Source organism: Heteronotia binoei, chromosome 6 (assembly GCF_032191835.1).
Source record: "Heteronotia binoei isolate CCM8104 ecotype False Entrance Well chromosome 6, APGP_CSIRO_Hbin_v1, whole genome shotgun sequence".
NCBI lineage: Eukaryota > Metazoa > Chordata > Lepidosauria > Squamata > Gekkonidae > Heteronotia > Heteronotia binoei.
This window is the reverse complement of record NC_083228.1, coordinates 134,030,030-134,043,150: the sequence shown is the minus strand read 5'-3', so window position 1 is coordinate 134,043,150 and position 13,121 is coordinate 134,030,030. Positions and strand designations below refer to the sequence as shown.

At 52.7% G+C, this 13,121-nt stretch overlaps 1 protein-coding gene across 1 annotated transcript in view; it reads right to left on the bottom strand.

The window, feature by feature from the left end:
* Positions 1-2,921: 2,921 nt before the first annotated feature.
* EPHB3 (EPH receptor B3) overlaps positions 2,922-13,121 on the bottom strand; it is a 164,664-nt gene continuing 154,464 nt past the window's right edge. The window contains exons 13-18 of the mRNA XM_060242718.1: positions 12,756-13,003; positions 11,679-11,894; positions 8,982-9,131; positions 8,690-8,883; positions 8,030-8,185; positions 2,922-3,502 (exon numbers count right to left, since the gene is read on the bottom strand). Coding sequence (XP_060098701.1) covers positions 3,394-3,502; positions 8,030-8,185; positions 8,690-8,883; positions 8,982-9,131; positions 11,679-11,894; positions 12,756-13,003 — 1,073 coding nt within the window. The 3' untranslated portion in view covers positions 2,922-3,393. The remainder of the gene's footprint in view (positions 3,503-8,029; positions 8,186-8,689; positions 8,884-8,981; positions 9,132-11,678; positions 11,895-12,755; positions 13,004-13,121) is intronic.

Below are 13,121 nucleotides of genomic sequence, written 5' to 3'. Positions count from 1 at the left end.
GGATTGGCTACATCAGGGGTGTGTGGCCTAATATGCAAAGGAGCTCCTGCTACCAAAAAAGCCCAGACTACGGTGGGGTCTCCAACGTGGCGTCTGTGGGCGTATCATGACCTGCCAACACCTTTTCTGGCAGCCACCAAGTATATTTAGGAAGCGGGTGGGACCGAGTAAGGGTTCTGCCCAGTGAGGTTTCTAATCAACTATCGGAGATTTGATCGGCTGTACAGATTTTTTTTTTTAAAAAAATGTTGCTCTGCCAGCAGCTGCCACCCCAGCACAAGGGTCTGCACTGTGTGACTGAAGCTCAGTTGTGGCGGCCATTTTGTGGCTGGCTCTGCCTCTTGTGGCGGCCATATTGTTGCCCCACCCACCCTGCCGTTTCAGAATTCCAATTGTGCCCATAAGCTCAGAAAGGCTGGAGAGCCTTGGACGATGAGCTTGGGGGGGGAAGCAGCCAGGAGCAAGAGCCCCCTCCCCCCCCTATTCTTCAGTCCTTTCTCCACAGACACAATAAATTACAAGCAGTGTGGTTTCCTGGCACCCCGACTTTTTGAGCCAGGAGGCTGCAACCCTGCATTAGCGGGGTTGGAAGTGAGCACCCAGCTGATTTGAGGAGGCAAACAAGCATGCGCCCAGATCTTTGTCTGTACCTTGACGTGGCTTGTAGCAAGGAGTCGACAGTGAGGCAGGTTTGGCTGTGAATGCCTGCCCTGGGGAAACGCAGCTCCAGGGGTAGAATTCTAGCAGGAGCTCCTTTGCATATTAGGCCACACACCCCTGATGTAGCCAATCTTCCAAGAGCTGACAAAAATGAGCCTTGCAAGCTCTTGGAGGATTGGCTACAGCAGGGGGTGTGTGGCCTAGTATGCAAAGGAACTCCTGCTAGAATTCCACCCCTGCCCAGCCCTGAACACTCGGTTCTCTGTGTGGGTTCACAAACACACAGATCTGCCTAATACTGAATCAGACAATTGGTCCATCAAAGTCAGTATTGTCTACTCAGACTGGCAGCTGCTCTCCCAAGGTTTCAGGCAGAGGTCCTTTACATCACCTTCTGCCAGATCTTTTAACTGGAGGTACCAGAGATTGAATCTGGGACCTTCTGTATGCCAAATGGATGCTCTACCACCGAGCCACAACCCCTCAGCTTCTGTGTTTGTCCTTGCCTTCGCTTGGCAGAACAAAATAGCGACTGAAGATGAAGAAGATGATATTGGATTTATATCCCGCCCTCCACTCCGAATCTCAGAGCGGCTCACAATCTCCTTTACCTTCCTCCCCCACAACAGACACCCTGTGAGGTGGGTGGGGCTGAGAGGACTCTCACAGCAGCTGCCCTTTCAAGGACAGCCTCTGCCAGAGCTATGGCTGACCCAAGGCCATTCCAGCAGCTGCAAGTGAAGGAGTGGGGAATCAAACCCGGTTCTCCCAGATAAGAGTCTGCACACTTAACCACTACACCAAACTGGCTCTCTGACTGAGCTGTTTGGGGTCTAGCTCCAACCAGGGGTGGAGTTCTAGCAGGAGTCCTTTGCATATTAGGCCACACACCCTGATGTAGCCAATCCTCCAAGAGCTTACAAGGCTCTTTTTTGTAAGCTCTTGGAGGATTGGCTACGTCAAGGGGTGTGGCCTAATATGCAAAGGGACTCCAGCTAGAATTCCACCCCTGGTCCTGACCAAGCCAGATCCTGTTTCCACCCAACTCTCCTTTTGATTCTCGCGATCCAGAGTCACGGAGCCATCGTTCATTGTTCCCAACGCTTCCAAGTCCAAAATGAGTCACCGACTGGGATAGCTGGGGAAAAACAACTCAAGAAGTAGAGGGGGACTGTGGGTAGGAAACGCCGCCCAGGGCTGGATTTAAAAAAATAAGAAATAAAATCCAAATCACAACCCCGTTTTACTAACAAGGCATCCTTTGGGGAAAGGAGGAAGGTAATGCTCCAGGAAGGAGGGCTGCACTCTGGTGTTGCCCTCCCTTCTCCCTGTTAAAAAAAGAGTTTCCTCTCCAAACTTTCGTACCGAGAGCCCTGGAAGATCAGACATCACTGCTCCCGCAGGCCAGGAGAGAAAACCTGTACAAAAGCAGGGCTTTGACATTTTGTGTGTAGCGTGCCCCGCACAACGAGGGGGGGGGGGGAGAGCAAGAGATAAAGAGGGAGCGATCGATGAAAGGAAACGCACTGTTAAAATCGTTATTGCCTTTATTCTGCCCGCGCTGTCTCTCGCTGGCGGCCCAGAACACGCACTTGTACACATGCAAGCTCGCCAGCCCTGAATAGGCCCCTCTTGGCCGCTGGCTCAGGGCTGCAGACGCTTTCGGAAGAAAGCCAAGGGGAAAAAAAAAACCAACCGTCCCCCAAACCGAAACAACCCCCCCCCCCCAACAAAACAAAAAAGGGAGAGAAAGAGAAGTGTCCCAGTTCTTCTTTTTTTGGCAGCAATCACAGCGTGTTTCAGGAAAAGGATCCACGAAGAGGGGTGCGCGGTTGACGGAACCCGCTCCTGCATAAAAGATGAGGTGGGGGGGCGGAGGGAAGGGACGGAGGGCCCCTTTGCTTCGCTCGAACCCCCCCTCCCCGTTTGAATCCTGCCAGCCAGGCGGGCTGCCTTAGATATCCTGTGCAAACTCGCGCTGAAGGGCTCCTAAGCCCCGCTTCCCCACGCGGATACCATCCCTGGCTTTGCAGTTCTGGCTCGCTGGGCCTGAGAGGACCGCTCCCCATCTCCCTGCAGACGTTTCCTCTTCTGTGCAGTTCCAGGGTAGGGCTGGGCTGACCCTACGATTGTCTAAGGGCACCCCTCTGTTTCCCCGGGCGAGGCAGCTTGAACAGGTGGGCTGGATCCTTCATTCATTCGCCGGGGGATCCTTCGTTTTCCGCCGGAAGTGCCGCAGTGCGGCAGCCCCCGCAACGAGGAGGCGGGAGGCAGCCCGAGATCTGGCATCGGTGCCGAGTTAAGGAAGCCCAAATGAGTGGCACCGCTGGAGGCCGATGCAGAAGGTGAACGGCAGAGCTGGGAGAAAGGGGGAGGAGGCTGGGAGGGAGTCCAAGCCTCCCCCGCCCGTTAATCCATCTTCAATATGAAGATTCTGCATCGCCGGCGCATCGTCTGGAGGATGCCGTCACAAAACAGAAGGGCAGGGCACCTTCTTGCCCCTCCACGCCCTGAGTGCCTTGAATCCAGCTAGGCTTCCTCCTAGTCCGTTCCACCACAGGTCTCTCGACACGACAAAGAGCTCCACGCGAACATAAGGGAGTGGCAGGGAGGGAGGAGGGACGGACTCCCCCTTCCTGCCAACTTGGGCAGCCGGGCGGCACTGCAAACTAGAATCCTAGGGAGAGGTTTCCCCTCAGCAGGTCCATTCCAAAAACCCAGAGTCCTCGGCGGTCAAACCTGAACGGGCAGCGTTTGGTTCATTTGTAACCTCATGTCCTGTATGCTGCTAAGAATCTTCTTCTGGTGTCCCGCTAGCGTCACGCCTATCCTGAGCAAGTCCCTGGGGGGGGGGGGGAACGACAAAACAAAAAGAGGTTAGCAACAGACCGCAGGGAAGCAAGCTATCAAGGACGATGAAGACGACGACCGTGGATTTATATCCCGCCCGTCTCTCTGAATCTCAGAGCAGCTCACAATCCCCTTTGTCTCCTTTCCCTATGAGGAGGGTGGGGCTGAGAGAGCTCTCCTGGAAGCTGCCCTTTCGAGCACAACTCCTACGAGAGCTATGGCTGACCCGAAGCTGTTCCAGCAGCTGCAAGTGGAGGAGTAGGGAATCAAACTGGGCTCTCCCAGATAAGAGTCCACACGCTTAGCCACTACATCAAACAGAATGCGCGGGGGGCGTTTTCAGACCTGGGCCAGCAGACTTATGGATGAGAAACAGTGGCTCAGCGCGTTGGCATGGTTCAAAGTTCAACTCGGCCATGACATCACTAGGATGATGGGCTTAGATGGGTGTGATTCGATCAGCTTCGCTCACAACGATCCTGCGAGGCAGGTCAGGTTGCGAGCGTGTGACTGGCCCAAGGTCAGCCAGTGATCTTTAGGATTTGAACACAGTTCTCCCAGAAACTAGGCCAAGACCCTGACCACGTCACGCTGGGACCTTCTGCATGCCAAGCAGAGGCTGTTCCACCACTAAGCCACAACCCATAATAATAATAATAATAATAATAATAATAATAATAATAATAATAGTAAGACTGCAGATTTATACCCCACCCTTCTCTCTGAATCAGAGTCTTAGTGGCTCACAATCTCCTTTGTTTTCTTCCCCCACAACAGACACCCTGTGAGGTGGGTGGGGCTGAAAGGGCTCTCACAGCAGCTGCCCTTTCAAGGTCAACCTCTACGAGAGCTGTGGCTGACCCAAGGCCATTCCAGCAGCTGCAAGTGGAGGAGTGCGGAATCAAACCTGGTTCTCCCAGATAAGAGTCCGCGCACTTTGCCACTTCACCAAACTGGCTCAGTTTGGATCAGGCCAATGGCCCATCCAGTCCAACACCGTGTCACACAGTGGCCAAAAAACCCAGGTGCCATCAGGAGGTCCACCAGTGGGGCCAGGACACTAAAAGCCCTCCCACCATTGCCCCCCCAAATCACCAAGAATACAGAGCATCACTGCCCCAGACAGTGTTCCAACAATACGCTGTAGCTAATAGCCACTGATGGACCTCTGCTCCAGATGTTTATCCAGTCCCCTCTTGAAGCTGTCTATACTTGTAGCTGCCACCACCTCCTGCGGCAGTGAATTCCATGTGTTAATTACTCTTTGGGTGAAGAAGTATAAAACCAGAAGTCTAAAGCCCCTCTGCAACACACAAGAAACGACCCTATCCTTGGTCCATCATGATCAAGAAAGACTGGCAGCAACTCTCCAGGGGTCTTTCCCATCACCTCCTGCCTGGTCCTTTTTAACTAGAGATACTGAGGATTGAACTTGGGACCTTCCGCACACAAAGCAGACACTCTGCCTCTGAGCCACAGCTCCTTCGAGTTCCTCCATTGCTGATGAGCCTTTTAGAAGATGTCCCTCTCTGCCTCCTTCTCCTCCCGCTCCTAATTGGCAGGAAATGTGATTACCTATGGATCTTGTAAAATACAAAAATTCCATTCTGGGAGAGTTAGTTTTTCTTTGGTTTTGTGTGTCTGCTCCACACACTGAGGGCATTGCCCTATCCTGAAAGGGACAATTCTTGACTCAGGGCACGAGGGTGATTCTCGGTGCTCGGCTTCACAAAGAGCCAATTGAAATTTTTTTTCTCTCTCTGTCTCTCTCTTTTTAGTGCTGAAGTCAGCACGAGTTGACTTCTCCGATGGAATGCGTCTCCGACGAACGCTGCCAACGCACGCACGGCCGGAGTCACGACTTGCCCCATGCTGAAAAAGGTCTTTGAAAGGTCGGGGATGCCGGGAAGTGGCAGGGCGTGACCTTGATGGACCCGGAGAGGGGTCATTTGGGGAGGGGGGTGGGATGGTATGAGCGTGTTTTGCAAACAAAACCTATGAGCGTCAAAATTTGCCCTGGAGACGACAGCCATTCAGCAGGCAGAGGACCTCCAGTTTTATTCTGAACTACGGCGCAAGAGCCTAAAAGTAGACCTGCTATATCAGACCTAGGATCGTCCGGTATTGCAACCCTAAATTCTATTTTTCTGGGAGGAACGCCCACTGAACAGACCGGAGTAGGATCCTGAGAAGCCTTGCTTAGCTGTGGAGTCTTGGGAGCTGAAATTCTACTTTGTGAGCTACTGGCATTCAAGTTGTGAGCTACCACCATCAAAGTTGTAAGCCACTGCATAAATCACTTTGCTCTGGGGCCATTTGTCATGAGCTAAAACAACAATGTGTGAGCTAGAAGCTAAAAAACTGAGCTAGCTCACACAAACTCAGCTTAGAGGAAACACTGCTTAAGGGAGTGTTGCTTTTCTCCAACAAATGCAAGACTGAAGTCCTCTTTCAGTCTCACACTGGGGATAATTTGTGTATCTGTGGGGGCTAGTAACAATAAAAAAAAGGCCAAGAGTTGTCTGAACGAGCCTAAATCTCAATCGATTTGTGAACCTCGAGGTAACTATAGGAGGGGCTGTGACTCAGTGGAAAAGCCTCTGCTTGGCATGCAAAAGGTCCCAGGTTCAATCCCCAGCATCTCCAGTTCAAAGGACCAGGCAGTAGGTGAGGTGAAAGACCCCAGCCTGAGACCCTGCAGAACAGCTGCCAGTCTGAGTAGATAATACTTTTGGCACTGAGGCTCCGGTTCAGTAGAAGGCAGCTTCATTTGTATTTGGGGAGACAGGGCTGTTAATCAATGGCAGAACCTCGGCTTGGTATGCAGAAGGTCCCAGGTTCAATCTGCAGCTTCTCCAAAATAAAAAGGACCAGGCAGTAACTAATGTGAAAGACCTCTGCCTGAGACCCTGGAGAGCTGCTGCCAGTCTGAGAGGACAATACTTGATGGACCAATGGTTTGATTCACTATAAAGCAGTTTTAGGTGTGGAGAGCCAGTTTGGTGTAGTGGTGAAGTGCACGGACTCTTATCTGGGAGAACCGGGTTTGATTCCCCACTCCTCCATTTGCACCTGCTGGAATGGCCTTGGGTCAGCCATAGCTCTGGCAGAGGTTGTCCTTGAAAGGGCAGCTGCTGTGAGAGCCCTCTCCAGCCCCACCCACCTCACAGGGTGTCTGTTGTGGGGGAGGAAGGTAAAGGAGATTGTGAGCCACTCTGAGACTCTTCAGAGTGGAGAGCGGGATATAAATCCAATATCTTCATCTACCTCACAGGGTGTCTGTTGTGGGGGGAGGGAGGAAGGGAAAGGAGATTGTGAGCCGCTCTGAGACTCTTCAGAGTGGAGAGCGGGATATAAATCCAATATCTTCATCTACCTCACAGGGTGTCTGTTGTGGGGGGAGGGAGGAAGGGAAAGGAGATTGTGAGCCGCTCTGAGACTCTTCAGAGTGGAGAGCGGGATATAAATCCAATATCTTCATCTACCTCACAGGGTGTCTGTTGTGGGGGGAGGGAGGAAGGGAAAGGAGATTGTGAGCCGCTCTGAGACTCTTCGGAATGGAGGGCGGGATATAAATCCAATATCATCTTCTTCTTCACACATTGCACGTGAAGTGTGCACGCACACGAAAGCTTCGACCCAGAATTAAAGTTTGTCGGTCTTAAAGGCGGCTCAAACTTTGTTCTGGAGGTGTTTCAGTTAGAATCATAAAGTTGGAAAGTATCTCCAAGGTCGTCTAGTCCAACCCCCTGAACAGTGCAGGAAATTCACAAATAACTCCCAGAACTCCAGTGACCTCCGCTCCACACCCAGAAGACAGCAAGAAACAAAAAAACCCTCCAGGTCCCTTGCCCAAACTGGCAAGGAGAAAAATTCCTTCCTGATCCCAAAGCAGCGAACAGCATTTTTCTGGCCGTGTAAGAAAGAGCCACGAGAACTAAGCACTGGTGCAATCCTTCCTGCCTTCCCTCTCATGATCTGCCTAAGTTTAGCAGAATCAGTTCAAACAAAGCCCACGACTGCTAATTACATCTTCCTGGAATTCTGTCATGTTCGGGGCTCGTTTTGTAGCAGGAGCTCCTTTGCATATTGGGCCACACCCCTCTGATGTAGCCAATCCTCCAAGAGCTAAGAGGGCTCTTCTTACGGGGCCCACTGTCAACTCTTGGAGAATTGGCTACATCAGGGGGTGTGGCCTAATATGCAAAGGAGCTCCTACTACAAAATGAGCCCTGGTCATGTTTACCTTTAACCCAGCACGGCTCCACAACCCGCACAGTGAGGCAATTTGTAAGCTGCCCCCCGCGGGCTTTTTCTGCAGCAGGAACTCCACTGTGTATTAGGCCATTCCCCTCTGATGTAGCCAATCCTCCAAGAGCTTCCAGGGTGCTTCGTACCGGGCCTACTGTAAGCTCCAGGAGGATTGGCTACCTCAGGGGGTGGCGTGGCCTAATATGCAAAAGAGTTCCTGATAAAAAAAAAGGCCCCCCCCCACATCCTGCTATCCCTCTCTGCTTACTCAGCTGTCATTTGGGCCACCAGGTCGAAGGAGGCGAAGCCGGCGTTGACAAAATTCTCCTTGTACCGTCCCATTTTGATGGCATCCAGCCAGTCTCCCACAGTGGTGAAGGTCGTGTAATCCGGCACGGTGCGGTCCAGGAGAGGCTGAGACACGCTGCGAAGATCGAGAGAGCCCAGAGGTCAGGCAAGGCTCGGGGAGGGGGGGGCTGTGGGGGGGCAGGGTCTGTCAGTCCCGCGGCATATGGAAGGCTAAAGCCCATCCCCTTCCCTAGAATCATAGAATCCTAGAGTTGGGAGGGACCCCCCAGGGTCATCTAGTCCAACCGCCTGCACCATGCAGGAAACTCGCAAACACCTCCCCCTAAATTCACAGGATCTTCATTGCTGCCAGAGGGCCATCTCTACCTCCCCCTAAATTCGCAGGATCTTCATTGCTGCCAGAGGGCCATCTATACCTCCCCCTAAATTCGCAGGATCTTCATTGCTGTCCGAGGGCCATCTAGCCTGCCCCTCTTTGCTCATTGCCCTGGTTGCCGTCCGCCTCTAGCCCCAAGTTGCTGGGGTTTTCCCGCCCCCCATAAATCATGAGAGCTAGAAACCTGGCACCGATTACTCCAGACACAGCAGCTGGCCCGTGCTGGGGGCGAGCGACACTGACCCGGACTGCACGCTGGCGATGACTTTCAGGCTGGCGGCGTTGCGGATGAGCTTGTCGAGCGTGTTGACGATCTGTGCAAACTTGGGCCGGAGGTTGCGGTCGCGCACCCAGCAGTCCAGCATGAGCTGGTGCAGCGCCGTGGGGCAGTCCATGGGGGGAGGGAGGCGGTAATCCTGTTCCACGGCGTTGATCACCTGCGGAGGAAGCACAAAAGTGTGTGTGTGATCTCAGTCGTTCAAATTTCTCCTGGTCTCCTTTCCCCATTCCTCCTGGCTTGGAGGGGCCTACTCACGTCTTGGTTGGACATGTCCCAGTACGGCCTCTCGCCGTACGACATCACCTCCCACATGACGATCCCGTAGCTCCACACGTCGCTGGCGGAAGTGAACTTGCGGTAGGCGATGGCTTCCGGTGCTGTCCACCGGATTGGGATCTTGCCGCCCTGCGGGGAGAGACACTTGACCTAGTTAATTAGGGTCTACCCCTCTGCTCCCCCAGAGATGTGCGATTGAGAGGCCATGGAAGTGGGTAGGGTATCGATGGAACTCTATCTGGGGTAGTGATGCTCTGTATTCTTGGTGCTTGGGAGGGGCAACAGTGGGAGAGCTTCTAGTGTCCTGGCCCCACTGGTGGACCTCCTGATGCCACCTGGTTTTTTTTGGCCACTGTGTGACACACAGTGTTGGATTGGATGGGCCACTGGCCTGATCCAACGCGGCTTCTCTTATGTCTTTATGGAACTCTCTGTCTGGAGCAAGTGATGTTCTGTAATGTTGGTGCTTGGGAGGGGCAACAGTAGGAGGGCTTCTAGTGTCTTGGCCCCACTGGTGGACCTCCTGATGCCACCTGGTTTTTTTTTGGCCACTGTGTGACACAGAGTGTTGGACTGGATGGGCCACTGGCGTGATCCAACATGGCTTCTCTTATGTCTTTATGGAACTCTCTGTCTGGGGCAAATGATGCTCTTTATTCTTGGTGCTCAGGCGGGGCAACAGTGGGAGAACTTCTAGTGCCCTGGCCCCACTGATGGACTTCCTGATGGCACCTGGGTTTTTTTGGCCCCTGTGTGACACAGAGTGTTGGATTGGACGGGCCACTGGCCTGATCCAACGCGGCTTCTCTTATGTCTTTATGGAACTCTCTGTCTGGAGCAAGTGATGTTCTGTATTCTTGGTGCTTGGGAGGGGCAACAGTAGGAGGGCTTCTAGTGTCCTGGCCCCACTGGTGGACCTCCTGATGCCACCTGGTTTTTTTGGGCCACTGTGTGACACAGAGTGTTGGACTGGATGGGCCACTGGCCTGATCCAACGCGGCTTCTCTTATGTCTTTATGGAACTCTCTGTCTGGGGCACATGATGCTCTTTATTCTTGGTGCTCAGGCGGGGCAACAGTGGGAGAACTTCTAGTGTCCTGGCCCCACTGATGGACTTCCTGATGGCACCTGGGTTTTTTTGGCCCCTGTGTGACACAGAGTGTTGGATTGGACGGGCCACTGGCCTGATCCAACGCAGCTTCTCTTATGTTCTATGCACAGAGCCATCTGACAGCAATGCTGATTCTGTGAACTTAGGCACATCATAAGAAGGAGGGCAGGAAGGGTTGCATCAGTGCTTAGTTCACATGGCCCTTACATGCCCAGGGAAATGCTGATTAAGAACATAAGAGAAGCCATGTTGGATCAGGCCAATGGCCCATCCAGTCCAACTCTCTGTGTCACATAAGAACATAAGAGAAGCCATGTTGGATCAGGCCAGTGGCCCATCCAGTCCAACACTCTGTGTCACATAAGAACATAAGAGAAGCCATGTTGGATCAGGCCAGTGGCCCATCCAGTCCAACACTCTGTGTCACATAAGAACATAAGAGAAGCCATGTTGGATCAGGCCAGTGGCCCATCCAGTCCAACACTCTGTGTCACAGAAGAACATAAGAGAAGCCATGTTGGATCAGGCCAACGGCCCATCAAGTCCAACACTCTGTGTCACACAGTGGCAAAAAAATTTATATATACACACACACTGTGGCTAATAGCCACTGATTGGCACTCTGGGGTCAGGAAGTACTTTTTCTCCAGGCCAGTTTGGCCAGGGACCCTGTTGCTCTTGTTTGAGGGCAAAACTCTATGGTTTAAAGCCAGTTTTATCATAGAGTTTTGCCCAGAAAGCAAAGTGTCACCGCGTGATGTCCCCAACATGATGATGTCATTTCTGTGCGATGTCATTGCATTGGGGGATATTCCAAAAGGCCCCCCAAATCACCCCACTGTGAGACAAGGGGACATGGCAACCTTAGATAGACTCTATGGCATTGTGCAAAAGATGAAAATGGCGGGTTCTGTGGCAGGAAGAAGGAATTGGTGCAAACTGCCCCATCCCCTGTGCTAATAGAAAAGGGACGTCCGGTGTGGTTACAGTCAAAAGCAAAAAACGCATGGGTAGACCATCAACAATGCTTTTTGGGGCTTTTGTCTTGACTACCCCTTCTGCTCGCGGAACATATGAAGCTGCTTTATACTGAATCAGACCCTCGGTCCATCAAAGTCAGTATTGTCTACTCAGACTGGCAGCTGCTCTCCAGGGTCTCAAGCTGAGGTTTTTCACACCTATTTGCCTGGACCCTTTTTTAGTGGAGATGCTGGGGATTGAACCTGGGACCTTCTGCTTACCAAGCAGATGTTCTACCACCGAGCCACCGTCCTTCCCATAAGAACATATGAAGCTGCCTTCGACTGAATCAGACCCCCCCCCCCCTTGGTCCATCAAAGTTAATATTGTCTGCTCAGACTGGCAGCGGCTCTCCAGCTGAGGTTTTTCACACCTATTTGCCTGGACCCTTTTTTGGAGATGCCAGGGATTGAACCTGGGACCTTCTGCTTCCCAAGCAGATGCTCTACCACTGAGCCACCATCCCTCTGGAAAAGTCAGTCTGGGCCCACCCACAGACCTCCTGAGGGAAAGGAAGGGGTTTGCGGTGGCGGTGTGTTGCATACCAGTGAACTGGTGTAGGTGGGATCTGAGGGGTCGTCCTCCAAGAAGCGCGAGAGCCCGAAGTCAGACACTTTGCACACCAGGTTGCTGTTGACCAGGATGTTGCGGGCAGCCAGGTCTCGGTGCACGTAGTTCATCTCCGAGAGATACTTCATGCCGGCTGCGATGCCCCGCAGCATCCCCACCAGCTGAATCACCGTGAACTGCCCATCGTTGAGCTGCCGGGTGAAGGAAAAAAGAAAATAAAGTCTTTTTAAAAATTCTCTTTCATCTCAGAGGTGGAAGAAGAAGATGAAGATATTGGATTTATATCCCGCCCTCCACTCCGAAGAGTCTCAGAGCGGCTCACAATCTCCTTTACCTTCCTCCCCCACAACAGACACCCTGTGAGGTGGGTGGGGCTGGAGAGGGTTCTCACAGCAGCTGCCCTTTCAAGGACAATCTCTGCCAGAGCTCTGGCTGACCCAAGGCCATTGCAGCAGGTACAAGTGCAGGAGTGGGGAATCAAACCCAGCTCTCCCAGATAAGAGTCCGCGCACTTAACCACAACACCAAGCTGGCTCTGCCAGAGCTATGGCTGATCCAAGGCCATGCTAGCAGGTACAAGTGGAGGGTCTCATGAGGGTCTTGACTTCTATGCCCTGTTGTTGGCTATCCAGAGGAATTGACTGGCCACTGTGTAAGACAAGATGCTGGACTAGATGGGCTATTGGTCTGATCCAGCAGGGCTCTTCTTACGTTTTTATAATGCCCGGTGAAATCTGAGAAACCACACGGCAATCAGGATTTTCCGAGAAAGGGGAGCCGCGGCATCCCTTTGATTAGCCCAACGCAAAATCATTTATGCAAAACAAGCGATTCTTTTCTTAGCCTGCATAAGTGATTTGGGCGGATGTGGGATTCCGATTTTTTTGAAAAAGAATTACAAACGGACGCAGCTTTACTTGGGTACTGAACCTGCAGCCAGTCTCAAGGGAAATGCAAATAAATGCAAAGTCAGCTGCTCCGGAGAACGCACCATGCGCTCCCACGCCCTCGGAAAGAGCCGAAGCCACTCTCCGGCAGGCTGGTGAGCTCACCCGCAAGAACGAGTCGAGGGCGCAGTTCTCCATGAACTCTGTGATGATCATGACCGGCCGGCTCTTGGTGACGACGCCCTCCAGGTGGATGATGTTGGGGTGATCGAACTGCCCCATGATGCTGGCCTCACTCAGGAAGTCTCGCCTCTGCCGGTCGGTGTAGCCCACTTTCAGCGTCTTGATGGCCACAAAAATCTCCCGGCGTCCTGGCAGCTTCAGACGGCCCCGGCAGACTTCCCCGAATTCTCCTGCAGGGAAGAGGACAGCAAGATGATACACCCCTAGGCTAGGAGCTGCCCGCCACCCTCTTGCGCTTCCGCCCAAACTAATTTGTCGGCTTTGAAATTTGATGGCTTTAATTAGATG